Below are 22,719 nucleotides of genomic sequence, written 5' to 3'. Positions count from 1 at the left end.
AGAAGGAGCGGTCCACGATGACCTCACAGGTGTCACCTGACACCTCCTTAATAATGTTTCCACCTTTTGCCCACCTAAAGTGAGGATTTTAAAAAAAATGACAGTACACATAACAAGAAATAAAATTAATTTCCGACTTTTTTGAAGGGCCCGGCTAAGGCAGGACCGGGCGGAGCACGTACCACCCCCGAGCCGCGCTTCATCCAGACGATGGTGAGGGAGGGGTTTCCCGTCCAGGCGCAGTTGAAGACCGCCTCCGACCCGAGGTCCACCTGCAGGGACTGGGGCTCGGCGGCCATGCGGGGTCCGACTGGAGGAGCACAGGCAACCAATCACGGCCCTTTGTTTTCCAACACCGTCGCCTGGCAAACCCAAGCTCCGCGGCAACGGCGACTGCGAACCTCATGACTGCATGCATCTGCAGTAGCCCAACGTCAGCCCTGTTGTCAGCGGGGGTTTGTGGACCCCTGGGGGCCCTTGAAGGTACCCTAGGGGGTCCCTGGCCAGACTTGATATGCAATGGATTTATAATGGATTTAGAAATATTTCGAGATATAAGACTTTATTTTTATATGAAATTTTTTAAATTTATGATTTATGTTATATTAAATTATTTATTATTGAATATAACATTTTAATGTACGGCCCCTTGGATGCCTTTGAGCCTGGGTTGGGGGTCTCTGGATCAGAAGAGTTTGAAGACCCCCCGGGCTAACAGGAGCAATTAAGGTGAAAAATAGCAATAAAAATATTTTAGGTTTTGAAAACACTGCTGGGTCCGTATATATATATATATATATATATTCTTTTTCCAGTATATATATATATACTGGAAAAAGAGAGTAATACTGCAGTAGCACTACATTTGTGAATTTGTCATTGAAGCTTTTCAGTTACAGAACAGTAATAAAGATTGTCAGTGCTCTAAGTGAAACTGTCTGTAGGTATAGCAATATAGCAGTTTTCTGTCTCATATAGCTAATTGAAAGTGTAATTTTTCACAGTTTCTCATAAGGTCTCTCATTTGCATATGGTGACATCAAAATGTGTAGGTACACATTAAAAAAAGAAAACTGAACATTGATTTAACTCTAACGCAGTCAAAGAGGGATAAAATGTTCCCCCTCAGAGTGATTGAATAAGTACTTAACGCTTCGCTGTGTTCAGTAGCTTATAAAACGCGTGCAGGTTGACAGGTCTACGGCAGGGGAGCAGGGCAGTGGGGTGGCACTCACAGTAGACGTCAACATTTCGGCTGATGTTGGTGCTGCCCAGGGGGTTGGTGACCTCACACGACACCGGCTCAGTGAAGAAGGAGTAGTCCACGATGACCTCATAGGTGTCACCTGACACCTCCTTAATAATGCTTCCACCTTTTGCCCACCTAAGAGAGTATTTCAGAAAAAATACATTACGGGTAACTATAAATGAAATTAATTTTCGACTTTTGATTTGACAGTTCAACAAAATCCACGGGACACACATGCTGAAATTTAAATGCCCTGTTTTACCACAGCTTGTCAAATAAAAGGGGGGGGTGGGGGGTGTTGAGGATTCTACAAGCAATCTGATTACACTGTTTTTTAAATTAGATTTTTAGGGTATTTCAATGAACAAAGGTTGGTCGTTCTGAGGGTGAACAAATAATCTTGTTAAGGCAGCAAGTCTATACCTTGTATCAGCTGTTCCTTACCTTTGATGCTGTTTAATACTGGGAATAATAAAAAACCTTTGATTGAAAGACCACATTTGAACTAGGCAAGCTGTTCTGGCAGAGAAAAATGAGCACTTCGCCATTACTATACGAAGAATAAGCTGCAAGACACCAGAAGGGGCAAAACAACCTCGGCAAACAATCGTAAATAATGTATAAATACACAACAGGAATTTGGAGCAAATGTACACTCTTCTTTGGTGAGTGTTCATTTATTTTACTTTGGCGTGGTCTCGGTCGAATAACGATTCGAGCGAGGTAAAAGCCTTTACGTTTTAATCTGTCTCACGCAACGAAGACCGAGTTTGACGCGGGAGAACGATGAAAGGAGAAATAATGAGCATTTGTGACACACACACACACACACGTGCGGGCATCAGCCGTCTAGCTACTTCCACGGCGACTGATGAGCCAAGATGGCACCCCAGACAGAGCCGAGATGTAGATAAATGCATCTAATGTACTGTGAAATGCCAACGATGCAGCAACAATGCATCGTTTGACTCTTCAAATATTGAAGCAATTCACCAGTGTTGTGTTGTTTTTTTTTTTATGCTAGGGAGTGTGTCCTTAAAGAAGGATGCAGTCGGTGAGATGTGACATTTTCTCAGTGACACATCCGTTTTAAAGGGAAAATAAACGATGACAGAACTTATTGTGCCATCAGTGCTCACAGGCTTGTCCTTCGGTTTGCACACCGAGGTGCACGTTTATGGATTCATTACAATACATTGCAGATTAACATACATTTTGGTCATTTTGTCATGATTACACTATATGGTAAATGGTAAATGGACTGCATTTATATAGCGCTTTTATCCAAAGCGCTTTACAAGTGATGCCTCTCATTCACCCATTCACACACACACACACTCACACTCACACACCAATGGTGAAAGGCTGCCATGCAAGGTACCAATCAGCTGGTTGGGAGCAATTAGGGGTTAGGTGTCTTTCTCAGGGACACCGAGCCCAGGGCGGGGGATCGAACCGGCAACCCTCCGACTGCCAGACAACCGCTCTTACCTCCTGAGCTATGTCGCCCCCCATTACAAAAAAGATGCAAATGCATTGGTGTCTTACCCTGTCATTTTGGACTTCCCAGTTTTCATTGTACAGTACATTGTTATATTTTATGCTACACACATCATGTTGCAGATAGAGTGACGCATTCTGATATGGCCGTCTATTATTAAATGGAAGATGTCTTCAGACGTCAACATGCCTGCAACATTAGAGCAAATGCTCAAATGGAAGATTTCGGGGAATGATGATGATGATGGTTATGATAATGATGATGATAATGACGATGACGACGATCAACTGCTTTAGAAAAGGGTCAGCGGCATCGAAAGAACAAGAGCTTCTGAAGAGGCGTGGGTTTTAAATGCGGATGCATTAGCAAGTCCACAGTGACTGACCTGCTGTACAGTAAATACCATTCATCATATCACCAGTAATTAATTTACAGATGCAGCAAGACTGAAATTTATATTTATCGTGAGGATATAAAAGTTATCTGGAGAAAATATTTATGCACAATTCAATGCGCCACTGGGAACAACATCGTGTTTAACTGGCTGCATGCAGGAACTGAATAGGCAGTTATGAGCTAAGCACACTGTTGCTGGTTATGTTCTCCATCCATCCATCCATCCATCCATCCATTCATCAATCCATTCATTCATCCATTATCTATACCTGCTTATCCTGGGCAGGGTCGGGGAGGGGGGGGTGCTGGAGCCTATCCCCATGCATTGGGCAAGAGTCAGGAATACACCCTGGAGAGGTCACCAATCTATCGTAAGGCACACACACCACTCACTCACCGTTCACTCACACACTCACGCCGGTTACGTCGTAAATCTGCTAAACGAATGCAATGTGAAACTGTGCGAACATGACAAAGCGCTCGCCATTAAATCATTAAAGATGATTTGCCAATGGCAAATTATGATGCGTTCTCAAAATTGGCCCAATCAAATCATGCGAGCCCAGGAAAATGATGCTTAAACAAACCGATCTGCGGAAACATCTTTGGTGGAATTAAACACACCTTCATACATTTTAATAATGACACATATTTCATGGGCGAAAGCCCTTCTGATCCACCAGTGTAAGGGACTGTGAATGACCCTAAAACACTCCCCGAATAGCCCAAAAAGAAAAAATTATTTATTGATGCCCCGCTAAAATGTATTTCCCATTATAAAAATGTGCAGAAACAATATTAAGGCTATTTGGCTTCCAGGAACGAAGGAAACAAAAAACATTTTTCATTAAATATATCGCAGATTTATCACTATCATCCTTTCGATTTGATTCATGAATATGTTAAACATAACACTTTTGGATTTTTGAAAAATAGTGTTTTCCTACTATCTGGTAAGATTGGCAGGGAAAAATCTGACGTGCTCTAAAAACAACAACAACAAAAAAGAACACAAACAACTGCCAGACGAAATGCAAAACGCATTCATATTGCTCAGCTTTTTCCATCGCATGACAAATGTCCTCTTGTTTACTTATCAGCAATTGTTTTCTTTAGGTTCATGCAAATTTTAGTTAATTAAACCAGTGTAAAAATTAAATAAAAAGCAGCGTGACAGAAGACAGTTTCTAGCAAGTTCAAATAAATTTGCATATGTTAAGCAGTGCATGGAAGAATTGCGATATGCAAATTGTGGCAAAATCTGCATATTATCCAACAAAGACTGTTTCAAGGCATTTGTTTTACGAAGCACTTTAATTACAGGAGGTTTAGACTATTTGATAATAAATACCTACTGTAGCTGTACGGCAAATGTTTTGTGTGTCATTAATAATAAGTATGACCCCACTTTGACATCCAGGTTTCTGGCTTCCGTGATCACATTGCTTGCTACAATAAATAAATAAATAAATAAATGACTGAAAGTTCTGCAATAGATCAGCAACCAGACCAGGGTATACTCCTGCTTCTCACCCAATGCATGCTGGGATAGGCTCCAGCACCTCCCACGACCCTGACCAGGAGTAAGTGGGCACAGATAATGGATGTACGGATGGATACATAAACGTTTCTATACAGACCTCTATACAGAACATTACAAATAAAAGGTATGTGGTCTGTCCAAGCTTTCTCACTCAGTACACATTTCGTTTTTTTTTTTTTCTTCTTTTCATCAGGAAAGACTAGTAAACACATTTAGTTTTGTTATTTTTTTCTCCCAAACTTTATTTTTTTTAAAGCAATTTTTACACGCTGGACTTTCGGCTGTGTCACTCATGTTTCATTTAAGCAGTGCCGTAGAAGAACAGAGCGCACGTTTCTGATGCAATCGCCTGTGCACACCAGTGAAAATCCTCCAACGGGACAGCTAGTGCTGACCAGACGTGGGTTTTTCCGCTGACGGGCACCTGTCACAATGCTGGGAAAACCCTTGGAAGTCTGACCGGTGTGAACACTCTAATGACCCCGTTCTTATGTTCTGCTCCTGCGGACACCCAATCAGTCCGCTAAGGAACCCGCGATTACTCGAATGGGGCGACCTGCCGCGAGTGCTTTTGACTCAACGCAACCAGAATTATAATCGCGGAATTCCGAAGCAAAATCTCTGTGGGTGTCGAGTCAGAAGTATATATCCTGAATGATTTCAAAGCCACGTTCACGCAATCATAGAAAGATGACTTTGTTTTGGCTTTACTGTAGAGCACAGCCTGCACACTAGGTGAACAATACTGCCAATCAAAATCACTTGCAGTGCGCTGCTTGGTTGCAAACTGCGTCTTAGCACATTTTGTTTGTCTTCCGATGACAAACGTTAAGAATCCCGGTTGTTATAATTCTGTCTTCCAGTCCACTCTTGATGATCACTGAGAGTAGATTCTGTTCTTTGTATTTCGACAAGACTACGGCTGTAACAGCAACAAGTACCCCAGAGTGCCAACATCCACAGGTGTGGAGAAAGCAGGCGCGTGCTCTCCTACAATCACAAGAAGAGGGTGTTAAAACTCAGGTTGTTATACGTCTGTCTTACAGTCGGGTTGTTATACGTCTGCCTTACAGTCCGCTATTGAAGATCACTAAGAGTGGATTCTGTTCTTTGTATTTCAAAAAGGAGTATGGCTATAACCGCAACAAGTACTCCAGAGTGCCAACATGCACAGGTGTGGAAAAAACAGACTCGCGCTCTCAAACAATCAGGAGGAGAGGGTCATTATTATTATTGACGAAGTTATGAATAAATTTAAATGCACAAAATGGCAGATAAGCAACAGACCCAGATAGCGTGAGCGCATTCTGAAATCCTTGGCCAAAGAACTGGCCCCAGAGTGCCAGCCAATCTTTTTCAGTTGTCTGCAGACGCCTGCGATTCCATGGAAACGCATTAAGGAAACATTAAGACATCTTGGCCCGGGGAACTCAATGATTTTAGGACAGCTGCCCCTCGTGGATGTCTCTGGGCCTCATTTCAGTGTCTCACCGACTCAATAAACAGCAACCCAGACCAGACACCGCATCAGTTCACTCACGAACATGATACATCTGTACGCGGTGGAGAAGTCTCAATAGCCACACTCGTTCATCCACTGTGAGCTCTTGGGCAAACACAAAACCGTTTCCAGGGTTCTTCTTCTTGACTTCTCATCAGCACACAATACTACACTCTTCTCACTTTTAAAGAGGCATCAACTTCACACAAATCCATATCTCCCATCCAGTGGCATAATATGTTTCTCAGAAAAAGCACAGGACTGGTCAAGGTCAATAACATATTCTCCGCCCACAGAATAACTGAAACTCCACCAGGCTATATTACCTCGCTGTTGCTTTTTATGTCGTACGCCAATAAATCTTCCATTGCTTCACCCAACCAATTCATTCTCACATTTTCAGATGGCTCCACCATGCTTTCCATAATGGGTAACAAATGCAACCCCTTAGTCTCTACTAAGACATAATCGACAGGCTGATTGAGTGTTAGTTTTCTGGGGCAGATTGGGGATTTTTAAAAAGAACAAAAAAAAAACAGGAAGTTAATATCCGCTATATGATAACTGTCCGCCGCCAGTAATAATTCACAATGAAAACGAACCAAGCAAGTTACATCCTATAAATTCTCGGGGAGTACATATTGATTCGATCCTTTTCCTGGAATGTACATATTGATTTTGTTTTGCAAAAAAGGTGCAACGGTGGATTTACTTCCTCCGCAGGTAAACGGCCTTTCATTTTTCCACTCAGCGGTCCAAAGCATTGTGGGCTACCTTTGGCACGGTGACCTTTCTGTGTAACTTGCGAATAAGCTGTCCATATTGCCGAGTGCACTCAAAGCCAGCCACTGGTACACACATTCCAAACAGCCCACATTAAGAGGATGTTGTGATTGGCTGGTTACTTCTATGTCTTCTTTGACCCCTCCCACGTGCTTTGTAAAGAATATAAACTTATGTCAACTGACTAAAGTGCACTTTTATTTCTAAGTTCATCAGAACTGCTCAATGAATTGTTCAGCTCACACAAAGAGATGACAGGCAGTGTGGTATAATGGGTAAGGAGCTGGTCTTGTAATCTAAAGGTTCGATTCCCAGGTAGGACACCTTGAGAAAGGTACTTAACCTGCATTGCTTCAGCATACATCCAGCTATATAAATGGATGCAATGTAAATGCTATGTAAAAAAACGGTGTAAGTTGCTGTGGATAAAAGCGTCTGCTAAATGCCTGTAATGTAATGACACTGGACAAGAGCAATCATAGGATCGTGTGGGTAATGTGACGTCTCGTGTGTAAATGAATGTCATGGGACTTTCGAGCAGAGTTAAGGCATTATGGCATCATATCGTAACTGAGCCACTTTGGAGCAAAATTACAATTTCAAAGAATTCAGCAAAGAAGCATGAATATCCAGAAGCTGAGACATATTTACAAAATATTCCTATTCTGTAGGTGTGAGCTTTCATCACATAATAAAAAAAAATATATATATATTAACATTTCCTCCCTTGGTTTACTTGGAACATTAAAACTGTAAAGCCATTTAGAATTAATATTCTGCTTTTCCATAGTGATGCTAATTGAATATAGCACATGTTCTCTTAAAGGAATAGACACACAAACACACGATTCAAAGAAGGAACGTAAAGGAAAATGCACTGAGGATTCAGGAGTTATTATCAGTTCAAAAGTAACGACAAGCAGGCGTAAAAACCAGAAGCAAGAAAATAGATGTCAGCTTGACACGTTTTAACCCAGAAATAGCCGCACGTGCACAGCCATCCGCTCAGCTATTAAAGACACTGACTCGAGGTACTGTTTTAGTATGCGCTGCTACAGTACATTACATTCATCCAATGTAGCGGAAACCTCCTCAGAAAAAAAAAAAAAAGCAGTGAAATCAAAACGCGGAGGATGTTAAATTAAGCGTACCCTTCGCTCTCTTCCTATATCCGAACTGCGTGTTTTTCTCATTCGCGTCTTAGAAGGCCGAGGAATCGCCGGATATCTGCTTTCAAAAGGCCACTTTTCTAAAGAGGCTTTTTCTCGACGCAGACCTGTCCTGCAGAGGTTACCGGCATTTTATTAGTTTCAAAAGGCATTCAGTCAGATATAGAATACATTCATGCGCAATGATGTAACTACACACTGGACGTTCGTCGCCTCTGGCTTCCTGGCTCTCCTCTATGTTGGCCTGTTACTGTCCACGAAAAAAAAAAAAAGGCAAAACTGGTTTATTTCCCTCCAACAGCTGTTTTGAGGAACAAGTACAGACTTCTCTGTGACCCCGATTTCAAAGAACACATTTTCCCCGGAGTCCATGCACCTGCAGTGATCTTGGACCAGCTGATCAGCTGACGCATCACCCAAGGGAATTATGGACTGGCCTTTCCTTTTACTGCCGTTAAGCATTGAAACACATTTTATTTAACACTGACATAAAGTAATAGGATAGTGTAAAACCGTAATAACCGATTGGGTTATTTTACTGCTGTTTGTTGTTGTGTTTTGTTTTGCTATGCGTTGCTATGTGTTGGTCTGGAATAGAAAAGTCCTTGAACTTGCTGTTTTACCTTGTTAAAACTTCATTTATGAGACTAATTAAACAAACTAACCACGTAATAAGGAGTAGATTGTCACTAACCCATCACACAAATTAACCTTTGTCAAGTGGTAGTACTGTCAATTTCCATATTTAGCCATCGCATAATTACAATTTCCTCTGATTAACAGTTGTATAATATTATTCCTCATGTCCTGACTGGTTGTTGAACTTGATTTTGTTTTGAATAAACCTGATCATACCTCACCACACACACAAACGACCATTAAAACAAAATCCCCTGGATGCCAATAACAAGTAGCACTCCTTCAAAACAAACAGAGCCAGTGTTTTCCCACCAGCATGCCCTCTTAAAGTTAATACAATTTCTTTCAACCCCCTCAACCCCCCCCCCTAAAAAAAAAAGTTGTGTTGTGCGATTGCTAAATTTCCAGATGTCGCCTTCAGCTGAACCAACTATATTAGTCTCAGTTTTTCTTTCTTGATGATTCAGAGCAGTGGGTGGCAAGTGAAGTGAGCATACAGCCCATAGTGTAGATACCCACAGACAACAGAGCCAAGGACAGGCCATGTCAGAACCTTCACCTTTTCATTAGCTTCTACAGAGACGCAGACAGAGAGAAAAAAAAACGAACGGTGACATTAGAAAGCAAACGACGCCTTCCAGAAAAAAAAAAAAACCAATATGGATGCCGAACTGCGCCGAGGGACGGAGGCGCGGTCTGTTTGCCCGACGCTCGACAGGACCGGCTCCGTCTGGCGTGACAACCTCCGCCTCGGCGCCCAGTTTCCCCAAACCGCAGGTAGGCAGCGTGTAAACATCCGCCCACGGATCGCACCGCGGCACAAAATGGCGTCCGGGTTGTTCTTCTTACGCTGCTTCCCGTCCTCCGTGGATGTATTAAACTGGCCCCGTCATTTTAAGACTGTCCCGCGTCACAGGGGGACAACTCAAGAGATCGCAGCTCGGGTTAATATTCTCAGGCACCTGCAGGAACTGTCTTCGGATTCAGATGAGCTGAAGCTGAAGCCGAAGTCTTTGAAAAGAATATTTGATCAAGATCCGCTCTTGATACAGATACGCACTCATGTGCTCAAAGGGTACAGAACTCTCTTAACACTGTCTGATAACAAGAGCCTTCTTCCCATACTGCTGTAGCAGAAAGCTCATCTTTTTCATCTTGAACGTCTCAACCGAACTCAAGGCCAAACTGCAGGAAGTCTGTCTACTGCAAGCCATGTCCCTGAAAGGCGAGCTCGAATTCTATCCTCGCTCGCAGTTTAAATTTGAATTCAATTTAATATCTGAATCGAGTCAAAATTGCTTTGATATTGACTTTGTTGCACTCAACATTCCTTTTATTTTACACCAGACAGAACAGCCTAGTCTAATCATTCCCCTGTACCACCGAAACACCCAGGAGGGTGGCCGTGCTGTATAAATAGATAACGTTTTTTTTACATTCTAATTAATGACATGAGAAAAATAAAATATTCCTATGAGAGGAATTATAATGATTTTCCTACAGGCCCTTGATGGACATGACTGAGGCTCCTCCCACCACTGACGAGGCAGTGCAGCGTGTATCTTCAGTGATGCTGGGTCAGAGTAACACAGAAGCCTGAGTGTGTGGCTGTGTCGAATTCACTTGTGTCTGAGGTAATGACTGTTCATTGAATTAACATTTATCCTCATTTTAATTTTTTCAAACAGGTTTGCCATAGAATCAATTTTAGCTGACTGTTCAGCTTGCCAAATTGTGTTAGAAAAGGTATATATATATACATATATATTTTTTAAAAATATTATTTATTTGTGAGTTAAAGGTAAGGACAAATGTTAACTGAACCCAGTTCATTGTCTTAGGTGGGTGGGGACAAGGCCACAGAGGGGGGGTCACTTTATCACACTTTGTCCCAGGCCCAGGCCTGAGGGGGCCCCAGGATACAGGCTGTAACTATTTAAAATTTGTAACAAAATATATTGGGGGGGGGGGGGGGCTCTCAATATATTTTGTCCCTGGCCAGCGAATTCACAGCTGCGGCCTTGGGTGGAGAGAAAATATCACAGCAACATGTTCAGTGTTTAAACTGACAAGCATCAAATTTTTATGAGTCCAATAAAAAACCCAGATGCACTCTATTAGAGTAAAAATCACTCTATCAGTGTTGATTTTACACCGAGTTGATTTTATGTCCACACGAGGCAGTGTGGCGACGTAACCTAACACAATAAAACTTTTATCACCCGTACCCTACACCTTAATGTCCAAATGGCTCAATACGCCCTTTTTGTGAAGGAGTACGAGCATCGGTACTTTTTCTCTAATTAGCGCGTGATTAGCCGCTGCGTTGCGGTGGGAGGTAACGGATTAATGGCTGGAGTTGAATTAATGAAATGCCGGGGGGCATGTTGTTTCCGCGTCAGCGACTAATCTGTGGGCTGCACGGACTTTGCAGATTATGAGCACTGTACCTCGTTGCTCCAGACAATGCCTTTCTGCTACACAAACGGCTAAAAAAATAAATAAATAAAAAACCACCGCGACGCACGCGGCTGATCACCTTTTTACGGAGCGCGTTAAATCTTGTTTAGTGCCGTCACGCGGGGCGGGTGCCCCGCTTCGGGCGAATCCATTAGCGGGGCGCGTAAATAATAAAGCGACGCTGGTCGATGAACCGGACACGGCGAAAGTCTCCGAATGTCAGGACAACTGGAATGTGATTGTGAGGACGTGTGTGCATTATGACAAGCAGCATTAAAGATGCTTCCTTTGGGGTGTGCGGAGTGGGAAGTGAACTGCGGGGGTAGGGTGTGCATGGTTTGACCCATCATTATTGAAAGACATTTCTCTGAATCTTCTGAATTTACATAAGTAAACCAACCCACCTCAAGCTTGAGCCAGATATAACAGTATTAAAAGTTTCACAATGTGCTGGGTATGTGAAATGGACACAATTTATCGAACAAATGCGCCAGTCCGTATAAAGTTTGAGAAAACTGGCATTTGTTGTTTGCAGCTAGTTAAAACTGTCTAGCAAACTGGAATATTGCACTTTCTTAGATTTTAAATAACAAAGGTGATGTATACGAATATGTATACATTTCAAAAACAAAACAAACCTAAGCATATTGACATCACTGACACTTTTTTGTTTGTTGTGGCCACGTGAGTTCCACTATCATTGCCTTCTTAGGTATGAACATTATACGAGCAATAAATAGAATAAATATCAAACATCTAACTCTTAAACAAATAAAGTGAGTTTTTTTTTTTTGGAATTAAATTTATTTACATTACGTAACTGGTTTGGATGTAAATGTGTCATAGATTCCCCAGAAAGACTCACAATAGACCTTCAATTTTTCCAAAAAAAAGAAAAGAAAAAGAAAACAAAATTCATAATCTCTCTCAATGTTTATGAATAATAAACGTAATGTAACACAGTTTGTTTTTAATGGCGCTCTGTCCATTTTTAGCTTCACAATGGCCATATGTGTGTTTACTGTTTTCCGGTGTTTTCCAAGGGTGCTCATGCTCAGCCGCACGTGCAGCCGGAATTAATTTCCCGCGGTTAAGCGTACATTAGCGGCCGCCGAGGTACGGCGACGGCGTGCTAATCACTTCCGTTTAATGAGTAAAATCAGCAGAGACAGATGGCCACGTCTTATTCCGCTCGCTCTTCCCGCTCCCACCAGACGAGCAGGTGAGGTGAGGGAGACGAGCTGTGAAGTGTGTGTGTGTGTGTGTGTGTGTGAGTATGGGTTATTGTGTGTGTGTGTGCGTGTGCGTGTGTGAGTATGGGTTATTGTGTGTGTGCGTGTGTGTGGGGGTGTGTGTGAGTGCGTGTGTGAGTATGGGTTATTGTGTGTGTGTGTGTGTGTGAGTGTGTTTATGCGTGAGTGCCTGTGTGTGCTTGTGTCTGCATGTAGCTGTGAGTGTATGTATATGTGTGTGTGTGTGTATTTGTGTCTGTAGGTATAGTTGTGAGCGTATGTGTGTGTGTGTGTTTGTATGTGTATGTATTGTATGTGCCTCTGCATGTGTGCGTATATGGGGAGGGAGAAAGCGTACCTGTACTGGGTGACGTGCGGGTTGGCCTTGGCTGAGCAGTGGAATTTCACCAGGTTCCCCTCCAGGACAGGCTGTGGCTGCACGGTCAGGTTAACCAGAGGCAGGTCTGAATCAGAGAGAGAGGAATACTGCAGTCACCACACTGACATCACTGCATTTACTCAACATGAAAGAGCAGCGAATGAAACAACAGATCAGCTTAACCCTTTGAAGTAACTGCTCTAGAATTCCATTCCATTCCATTGTGACATCAGCATGAGAACGTTCCGTTAAGAACATTCTAATCACATTATTGTGATCTCACAGCTTAAAGGGTTAATTAGCGTTGTCAGTTTGGACGTTTCCATAGGTACGTGAGGAAACCAGGCTGTCAGCGTTTGTGTTTGATTTCCGGCTGTGACAAACCACAAAGAGAAATCACACAGAAGCAGGGTAATTAGTTTCTCTATAATTAATGATTTATTCATACATTTTGACAATAACCGAAACTGTTTTTCTTTTTTGCTAATCACTGATTACATGGAATGTCTTGCTGAAATTAACTAACAGAGACGGACTTGCTAAAACAAACACAGTCAATTACGCCACGAAAACAAAATGTCTAAGTGCATGTCAACGAGAGATATGCTTCTTTCCTAAGATGTCATTACAATTGCCACCATTTAAAGGGCAAAAAGTATTACTTATAAAATACAGGCGCTCTTCTGTTAAGAGTGGCTTCCATTCAGATAAAGTCACTTATGTTTCAATTAGCACTGGAATGGATAGAGGATTCACCACTGGGGCAGCAAAGAAAGAGAAGACCAATCTTCTTCAAACATTTTTCAACAAGCCACAGGGTCATAGACACATGATGGTCCATTTCTACACTACCATCAGCCCCGCACACTGAACGGCACCAAACACAAGCACCCTAGAGTCACCTTTTATAATAAAAATACAAGGCTATGAGGACGTCCACTTTATGAATCGCATTGTGAAAAAATGTAAGTACACTAAGAAAGAACATACACCATTTGACCTTTCAAGTTTCAAGGTTCATATATTGAAAAAAATCCATTTATGAACCTTGCTCCTGTGTCATTTTTTTTAAAACACATTTTTTCATCTTTTTAATCCATCAAACACATTTATTAACGCTAAAACTCCATTTCAAAGCACTCACCAGAATAAAACGAATATTTCTATGCTAACACTGAGCTACGCTTTGAAATTAGCGCATAGGTACGGGTTTTTTTTTGGCTGGCTCCAGGCTGAAACTTAACGATCGCCTTTCAAATTAGAACTGCATTAGCAAGGTTACATGGAATCAAATCAAACACAAGACAAAGTATCAAAAAATGATAATCCCATGGCTGTTAAAATATTAAAGAACTCTCTCGAGGCTATGGGGTGTGGGCACATTCACATGTTGCTCTATCATGGCTGGAAGCTGGGTAGACAGGCTTTTAACAGCTAAAAGATATTTGTTTTGTCATCGTGGCAAGCTGAGTCGCTGAAGGAGGTGGAGTTCTAAAGATTTTTTTTTTTTTTTTTTTTTGTCGTGCATTTGAATTATTCATTAAGCCACAAGATAAAGATGTATACTTAGTTCTCCCAAAGGAATTAATGGGGGGGAAAAAACACACACAAAAAATAATAATTTAATTGCAAACTGTTTAATTTCCAGACAAGATTGAGACTTCTGAGATGGCATGTCCATTCAGTAATGAATATTCACTTCAGATTCACTCCAGACTGGCAACCTACAACACAGTCAGACAACCGATTATGAGAAATGTAAACGCCATGTTATTTTATAATAAGCATGGTCTGCAAATGGCCAATGAAAAATACTCATGTAAAGGGCAGTATAAGAACTTGATTCAGCATAAACAGGAACTCAACTGAGGAATATACGCTTAATGCCATACAATATTTTTTCATTAGATACTTGTGTATATGCCTAATGTGCCACAGTGTGTCAGCATGCTACTAGTAAGCTAGTTTGCACTGCCACACCCATGGCCCAGTCTCTATCACTTAGCATCAAAAATAATTGCTTCAACAATGTATCTATCCTGCCCAGGATAAGTGGCTATAGATGGATGGATGTATCTATCCAGTATCCATCCTCAATTCCAGCAGCCATAAACATTCTTGTCTAGAATGAAGGTTTATCAGGAACAATGGGCCAATGTGTGGGAGTGCGAGGTCTACAATATAGTGCTGGTCTTGACCAGTGAGTCAGGTTCGGTTTAAATAGGGCAAGTTTTACATGCACATTCATGATTAAGAAGTGCTCCAGTGGCCTAAGCATGTGTTTCTCCATACGCAAAGCTATAATTCTTTTCTAACCCAAAAGGCAGAGCCAAAGCCCAGAACTAACACAGAGTGCGGGTCAGCGCAGGCCACACCGCTGACGCTGTCCGTCGGGCAGTAGACTTTGATGGAGGGACACAGGATTGGGTGCGGGTCAGTCCTGGTGGGACTGCGCCCATCTCCCAGCACCCCCCACCCACCCACCCCACTCCCCCCCGCTCCCCTTGACATCCTCTGGTTTAGTCCCCCTCGGGGAGGTTTTCGGGCACATGGACCTTTGTGCTCTGTGCTACCTCTCATAGAGCCTTAATGGAAAAGCTTGGAGGAAATCGGCCCCCTCCCACCCCTATTCTACTTTGCGCAACACTCCGCCGCACCTCTCCAGATGTGTGGGAGTTTCAGCCACACCATTTTTTAATTAGCTAGGAAAAAACAGATGCGGGCAGAGAGGTAAAAAGGAAGCGAAGCAGATGTTTTCAGGAATAGGCTCCATTACAGGCAAGAATGTGAGGCGTTTCAGACTCTCTGCCGTTAACTGACGGGCCCGTTTTAGCTTCGACTAACATTTCGCTGTCACACCTTTTACCGCTGGATTGTTCTCTTTCTTCTCACGAGCGAGATAATGCTCAGTGACAGTCGTTGATAGTCATTTTGAGACACCATTTACGGGGAATTGTTGGTACAACGTTCTTCTTTTTTTCCCTCTTTGATCACCCTCCGTTGAGTCACGGGCCATTTTCGAAGGAGCTCCACTCCCATATGCCATCACGATTATTGACTTCCAGCAAGATTTATACAGCAGGTCCCTCTTCATATTGAAGCCCTAATACCCACGTCATTACATACGCTGCTACACAGCACTCACAACTCAACACAATTGCGTATAAAACCTGTGTGGAACTTGTCTAATAAAACATTTATAAAACCCATAGTAACACATTTTGCATTTGTGTAAGTACACATATACTGTAACAAAAAATGATGACCTGTGTCTCAGATGGTGCTAAGAGCAGAATGTTCTAGATGCTTTAGTATCTCTCTGATTTGAAATATCATCTGTAAAATTGAGTTCAAAAGAATTCAAAAGATAATAGTTTTATAGTAGCTTACCAGAGACAAGTATAGTTTCTTGATTTGAAGGACCTGGAACGTCCATGTCAACATTTCATGTAAATTGGAGTTAAATATTGTGGTGTAGTACTGGAACAGTGTAATTATATGGAAAACACACAGAAACTACCAGTTTCAAGGCAGTGATGTGCAAAAAACATGTTCTGTGTAATAACAGTGTACATGCATGGTAAAGAAACAGGAACCACCCATTTAACATTACACTGTATGACCCCTGAGCCATTTTATGAAATAATAGTGCACTAACATCATAAAGGCATGCTACACGGGTGGCAGGGTAGTATAATAGTTAGACTACAGGGCTTTTAGGTTGCAAGTTGCAAAAAAAAAAGAAAAAAAGAAGATTGCTGTGGTTGCAGGTTCAATTCCCAGGTGGGGCACTGTCGTTGTGCCCTTGAGCAAGGTACTTAACCTCAATTGAATTGAATATTGCATAAATTCTATGTAAAAAAGCTGTGTAAGTTGTTCTGGATAACAGTGTCTGCTAAATGCCTATAATGTAATGTCATGTTAATGTTAAAGCGAGAAGTTGGGAGAGAGGTAGAGGGTGGCAGACAGGATGTGAAAAATGCTAGGAGCAGGTTTGCGGTGCTTGATCACTTTCATAATGAAGGCCGGACGGCATTCTGAAAAAAAAACTGGTGAGCTTTTCAAGGGGAACAGGACGTTTCGGATCGCACAGACGGGCCTGGTGGACGAGTCGCATGCCAAATGAATGCCTCGCCGTCAAGGAATTCGGATTAGCGCCGAACGCGACGGCGTTTCAGTCGCTTTGGACCGAAGACGTTATGAGAGACGTCGTTCCCACCGCCGCCTTAAGCCAAGGGCCCTTCGCACCGTGTACATGACCACAGGGCCCCAGAGCGCATCTGAAACAAACAGGGACCCGCGCTGCGCTGAGAGCTGCCCTGAATCCGCTCATCATGCACAGGCCTGTCTGTGAAAGCCAGCCGCTCTTAAGAAAGCGCGGTAGCGTACGCCGTGCAGGTAACCGAACACGGGGCGTATCGCAGGGGGAACGTCTTTGCGGTGAAATAGTCGGTGAAACGCCGTCGAAGCGTTCGCAGGCGAAACCCTGGCAACTTTTGGTTGAAAAGTGGAAGTTTTCTAGCCAACTATGACGTAGCCAGGCTGTGTCCGAGTAAAACCAGAGCTATATCGGGGCTGACTTAGTCCGTTTGTGTCAAAACGTCTCTCAACCTCCATTTCCCTCACCCCCCAGGACGTCTAGACTCTGGCTTTTACTCTCTAGGCTACAGGCGATCTTTAATATATCAGTGTGATCCCCCCCAGGTCTGAATTCAGTGCATTTTTTCCCCCAAATCAAGTCAAGTTTCAGATTTGTTCTTCAAAAAGCACAGTTTAACAAGTTCAGCAATAGCTGAAAAAGAAAAACTTGAATTTATTGGCAGGCCATGTTCATGCTATTGTGATGAACTATTCAGTTCAATTCAATTCAATGCTGTTTGTATAGCGCTTTTCACAGACAGGCAACCACAAAGATGCTATTGTGCTTCTCCTGTGAATATTCCTACGCCACTCCTGTATGTGTGTTATGGTTCGCTTTGTCGGGTACCCTCAATGAAACGAGGCTTTTGAAAGGACTTCTCTTATCAATTCAAGCACAGTGTATGTTCTTGCATCAAATATGGCCTTATGTTATCTGGTTCTCCGTCTGTAGCGTTAGGCTTTATCACTGAAATGTTGCAAGCGATTATGCACTATTCCATGCTGTTTTATTTGACTGCGGCTTATAAGTCAATATTGATAAAATATCTTTGTAGATATGTTGAAGCCTTTGCATATTCATGTGTTCTTATACAGGCACAAATACTAAAAGTAATGCTATTAACAATACTATGGAGTATTTTCTATAGAGAGTTTGAGACACAGAGGCCTGCACAAGAGACAGAGGAAACGGCATGGAGTATTTTAGATAAAGAGGAAAGCCTGATTTCTACTTTTTCGCAGGACCCTTTTGACAAGTGTCATATTACAAAAATGATGTGTTTTCAACTGAAAAAAGTGCCGGCACGAAACTGGAGAAATTATTGCGCACCTCTAGAATTTTGTTATATCGCAGATCAGTTCTGATTGGACAGCCAAATGGAACACTGAAATTAACTGTCATGGATGTGTTTTTTTTTCTCTCCACTTCATTATTTTTGGTTTATCTGAGTGATGAACCACCTTCTTTTTTCTGTCATTTTTTTTTTTTTTTTTACACAAAAGTAGACATAAAATTTATTCCTCCCCTTAGTAATTTCACTGGGCACCACCATGTTTTCACAGATGTGAACATCGACAGTTTGGCGTCTCGTTACCATAGAGACAACAGAACCCTCCCCACAGGCCTTTGCAAATGCTATGCCAGAGCAAATGCAAAATGTCACATGACACTTTTTGAAAGGGTCGTTCGACGAATCATTAATCAGGGTGAAGGGTTAGAAAGATGGATATAGTAAATGAGAGAGAGACACAGGCTATCTGCACAGTTCCATCAATTATTCTCTACAAGTGGCATTTGTGATGCCCAGTGATGATCCTAAAGAGGAACTGATGCCTATAAACATGCCTTTTTCAGGAACACAAGCCAAGAAATTACGTTGATTCCATAGTCTCTTAAGAAGGGTCAGATAATTAGGGGAACACAGCTTGGCTGTAAGCCATTTTGAATACGCTTTGGAAAAATAGCAATAAAAAAGGCTTTTGTACATTCAGGTAATGTTGCCCGTGTTCCCATATAGACTGAAGGCTCATTACATTCCATTTTACTCGTGCGAATGCTTTTATTGAAAGATAAGTGCATACCGAAGGTCATTGGAACGACTACAAAACGCGGGTCTGATGAGGCGCAATTCACATAAAGTAGCAGCTATCCACAGCCATGAACATCAAGTCTCGTTCACGCAGTAAAGCGTTGGCCGAGTCACTAAATTTACGGCTAAATCTCAAGCTAGAAGTGAGGCATGATTGCAAGAGATGAGATAAAGAACGACAACATCAAGACGAGGACACAAGTGCAACACCAAAGTGCCAGATCAAGATACAGGATACAAAAGCACCACGGAAGTGCTCCTTAGTTTGCACTGCGGCTCCCTGGATACCTTTTCTTTTTTATCTCTTTCTTTCCTCGGATTTCCTTTTTGATAACGTTGCAGGAATCGCCGTGTAAGAGGTTATAACTCCAACCGTACCTTCTCGTGTTGCGATACAAACAGTCGTCGGTTAGGTTGGATATAAATGGGCCTCTGCGCCTTTCTGGTGATCCAGCAGTTTTGTATTCCTGAGAGTAGCACTGATGTTCTCCACCGCTGTTCATCACACTGGATAAGTATCTGCTAAAAGGCAGCAGTGTCATGCAATGGCATGTATAGTAGCAGCAGTTAAGTGATTGTGAAGTAATATCATGTAGGTTTATGCACAACTGTATCAAAACCGTGTAGATAGCACACCCTTTTACGAATGTGTTTTATCTTTTGGTAAATACATCTAAGTGCTAATTAAACTGACCTTCGGTTGGATTGCTTGTTACATGATTATACGGGGGTAGCACGTGTGAGTTTCAGTGCGCAGAGGTTTCTGTTTGAGGTGCGGGGAATAAGCCTACGGAGGACCAAAATCAAAACAATTAATTCGCACGGCAGGAAGTTCAATAGGAAAATGTTTTTTTTTTCTCCGCAAGGTGACCGTATTAGGAAAGCTTGGCATTGGAATTAAATCTAAGAACCTTTAATTACTTTCCAAGCCTCAAACATAATTGCATTGAAGCGACAAGTTCATTAGTAAACGTAACATGAAGGCAGACAAATTGTTCAAAGAATGTATCGCACGGTCGAGGGACAAAACACATGCACATCGAGGCGCATAAGTACACAGAGAAAGCGAGAGAAAGAGAGCGATAATTAGATTTTTGAAAGTATTTATCTTACATTCGGCGCTACATATTTGTGGGTAACAGTACGCTTCCTCGGTTTCCTCTTCCCTCTGTTTATCCTCAGCCGACATCTGGCATCCGACATCTCCAACATCCATGGCAGCGCGTGCCAGGACAGCGCCCCCCTGTGGCTGCAGGTGTGTCCCCGCGGAGCGGTGCAATTTAGCAGAAAAAAGAGGCGGGGCCCACGCGTTTTTAATCGCGCCGCCCGCCCCGGCGTCTTTTCCGCATCACTTATTCATGCGACACCTGTTTCCATTGTAAACAAGGCGGCCCGAGTGTGAAAGCAGGGCGCCCACTCCAGCGAAATTGCTGCTTCCTCCTGTTTCGGTTTCCTTTCCCCAACGCATTTAGCCCGGCTAACCCCTCTCCGGAATTGACTTCCAATAACGCGAGGCGCCGGAGGAGGCAACCGGCTTTTGAACGCCCATTACGCTTTCACAGGAATCGGATCGCAGATCGTCCTCTTTTTTCCTTCCTTTTTTTTTTTTTACCAAAGCACATTCATTCGCCCAGCTATGCGCCTGGAAATTAGATATTCCGACAGGAAGATCCGTCTTTGACGTTTTATCTCTTTTTACCGCTACGCTGGTCGTGGATGCGGACGCGCCTACGATGAAATTAGACGGCGTCGCGAGTTATGACATTACGACGGGGTGCGAATTGAGCCGAGCTCCTCCATTTTGTAAATTAAAGAGCAGGCTTCGACGAGGGCAGGAAGGCCTCCCGTGAACTCCGGGTGAAAATGAGTGAAAAGCGGTGACAGAATCCGTCCTCGTGCGTCGCAATTAAATTCCGCAGACGGCCATTTTGTTTTAAAACGCCGAGAAAGAACCGGAAAGACTTCCTTGCTGGCTACTCCCCCGCATCTCACCTGCGGTGTAAAATCTCGACAGAAGCAGTACGTGAAGAAACCTCAACAGTCTGAGCCACAATTCTTCATTAGTTTTTTGTTGTCATTTGTTTTGCTTTTTATGCACGCAATCGGCCGACAGAACGGTAGACCGTTCCCTCGTTTTTTTTTTTTGTTGTTTTTTTTTTTTGCCAAAACAAAAATGTTTAGAAGCCATTCCGGTGGCGGATGCTCTAACAGCCGCTAATAAATCGATTCTCTCATTTTTTGGTTACGTTACGCGGAGAGTGTTTCTGGTGGATAATAAAGGGAAAGAATGGAGCTGTCGAAAGTAATGGATCTGTGAATAGCGCATTTTGCTTTATTAGTCATACTTAATAGCTTTGAGGAGGCCGTTGAGTGATGCCAGAGCCCTTTGTTCGAAATTCATAAATGGCGGAGGATCGTTCTTGATCGAAGACGATTATGTTGACAATGGCGCGCCTTGCACTGTGGCCTATTTTTCTATTTTTGAGAGGGTTCTATAATAACACTCGCATACGGAATATGGGAGTGCACGAAATGATAGTCAGAACAGAGCAAGACAAACATCCTCATCTTCTCTCAGGGGTTACAATCATGTTTTATTTTGGCTATCAATAGCGACAAACAGCAACTTTGATCGTAAAAATCCGTCGTCAGTTGACTATCATTGATATTCCTCTATGATGTCCTTGATTTCCGAAACATCGCAATAACAGTCATTGTGCTGAATACAGTATCCCCAACAGTGTTGAATTAGTATTCATGACTTGTGCTAATAAACATATCTCTTTAGCTTGCTACTGTATGCTACAAAGGGCACGCATAGTACAAACATAACACGGTTTATGTTAACAGTGCATTTAAACCCATCAGCAACGGCAAGAGAATGAACAATGAACTCAAACAAAATGGGAGCTATTTGAAATTTACGGACTTCACAATTTCCATCGGCGCGGAGGTTCTCGGCACACCGAGGATAAAATGAAACATGCAACGCTACCATCCGTCAAGGACCTTTTCATTTTCAGTGAAACAGGGTGAAAAAGGAAACCACTTATTCCTCACGTTCAGCACGCGCTGTTCTACACGCGCCTTAAAAGTGGAAAAACCAAACGCGACGAAAGGAGACTCTCCCGCCCGCTGCCTTGGCTTCTACGAAAGCATCGCGTTTATTTCGCCGAACCTCTTGACCTCTTCTTCAACGGCGTAGCTAATCAAATGTGACGGCTCAGCCAGGGAGGGGGGGAAATTGATTTCGCTTCTGTTGCGGGAATCCATCGCGAGCGCGAACCGGACGCGCGGGCGACCCAACCTTTCTGTTAAACTTTGGCGGGAACCGAACGGCGGGGCCTCGTCGGCGGTTTTCGGCGGTACTCACGCTGGATGTCGATGGTGACGCTGGTCTCCTTGCCGCCGGGGACGGCCTTGTTGGAGGCGCGGCAGGTGATCTGCTGGCCCGTCTCGATGTTGGAGGCCGACATGTAGAGGGTGCTCACCGTGGTCTCCAGGCGACCGTCCCGCAGCAGGGTCTGTGGGGCGGGAAAATGACCCGTGAGATGCTGTACTGAACGGCCCCCTGCCCCCTACCCCCCCAAATTCCCCAGTCCACACGGCAGGGGAGAGGTACACAAACGCCCACCCT

At 43.0% G+C, this 22,719-nt stretch overlaps 1 protein-coding gene across 2 annotated transcripts in view; it reads right to left on the bottom strand.

The window, feature by feature from the left end:
* The window catches only part of kirrel3a (kirre like nephrin family adhesion molecule 3a), a 204,494-nt gene that overhangs the window by 21,140 nt on the left and 160,635 nt on the right, over window positions 1-22,719 (bottom strand). For both annotated transcript variants that reach the window (XM_064352549.1, XM_064352550.1), the window contains exons 5-8: window positions 22,456-22,606; window positions 12,832-12,937; window positions 1,236-1,384; window positions 183-310 (exon numbers count right to left, since the gene is read on the bottom strand). In XM_064352549.1, the coding sequence (XP_064208619.1) occupies window positions 183-310; window positions 1,236-1,384; window positions 12,832-12,937; window positions 22,456-22,606 (534 nt within the window). The remainder of the gene's footprint in view (window positions 1-182; window positions 311-1,235; window positions 1,385-12,831; window positions 12,938-22,455; window positions 22,607-22,719) is intronic.

Source organism: Anguilla rostrata, chromosome 9 (genome assembly GCF_018555375.3).
Source record: "Anguilla rostrata isolate EN2019 chromosome 9, ASM1855537v3, whole genome shotgun sequence".
Classification (NCBI taxonomy): domain Eukaryota; kingdom Metazoa; phylum Chordata; class Actinopteri; order Anguilliformes; family Anguillidae; genus Anguilla; species Anguilla rostrata.
The sequence above is the reverse complement of the archived record's forward strand: the minus strand, read 5'-3'. Positions and strand labels throughout refer to the sequence as shown.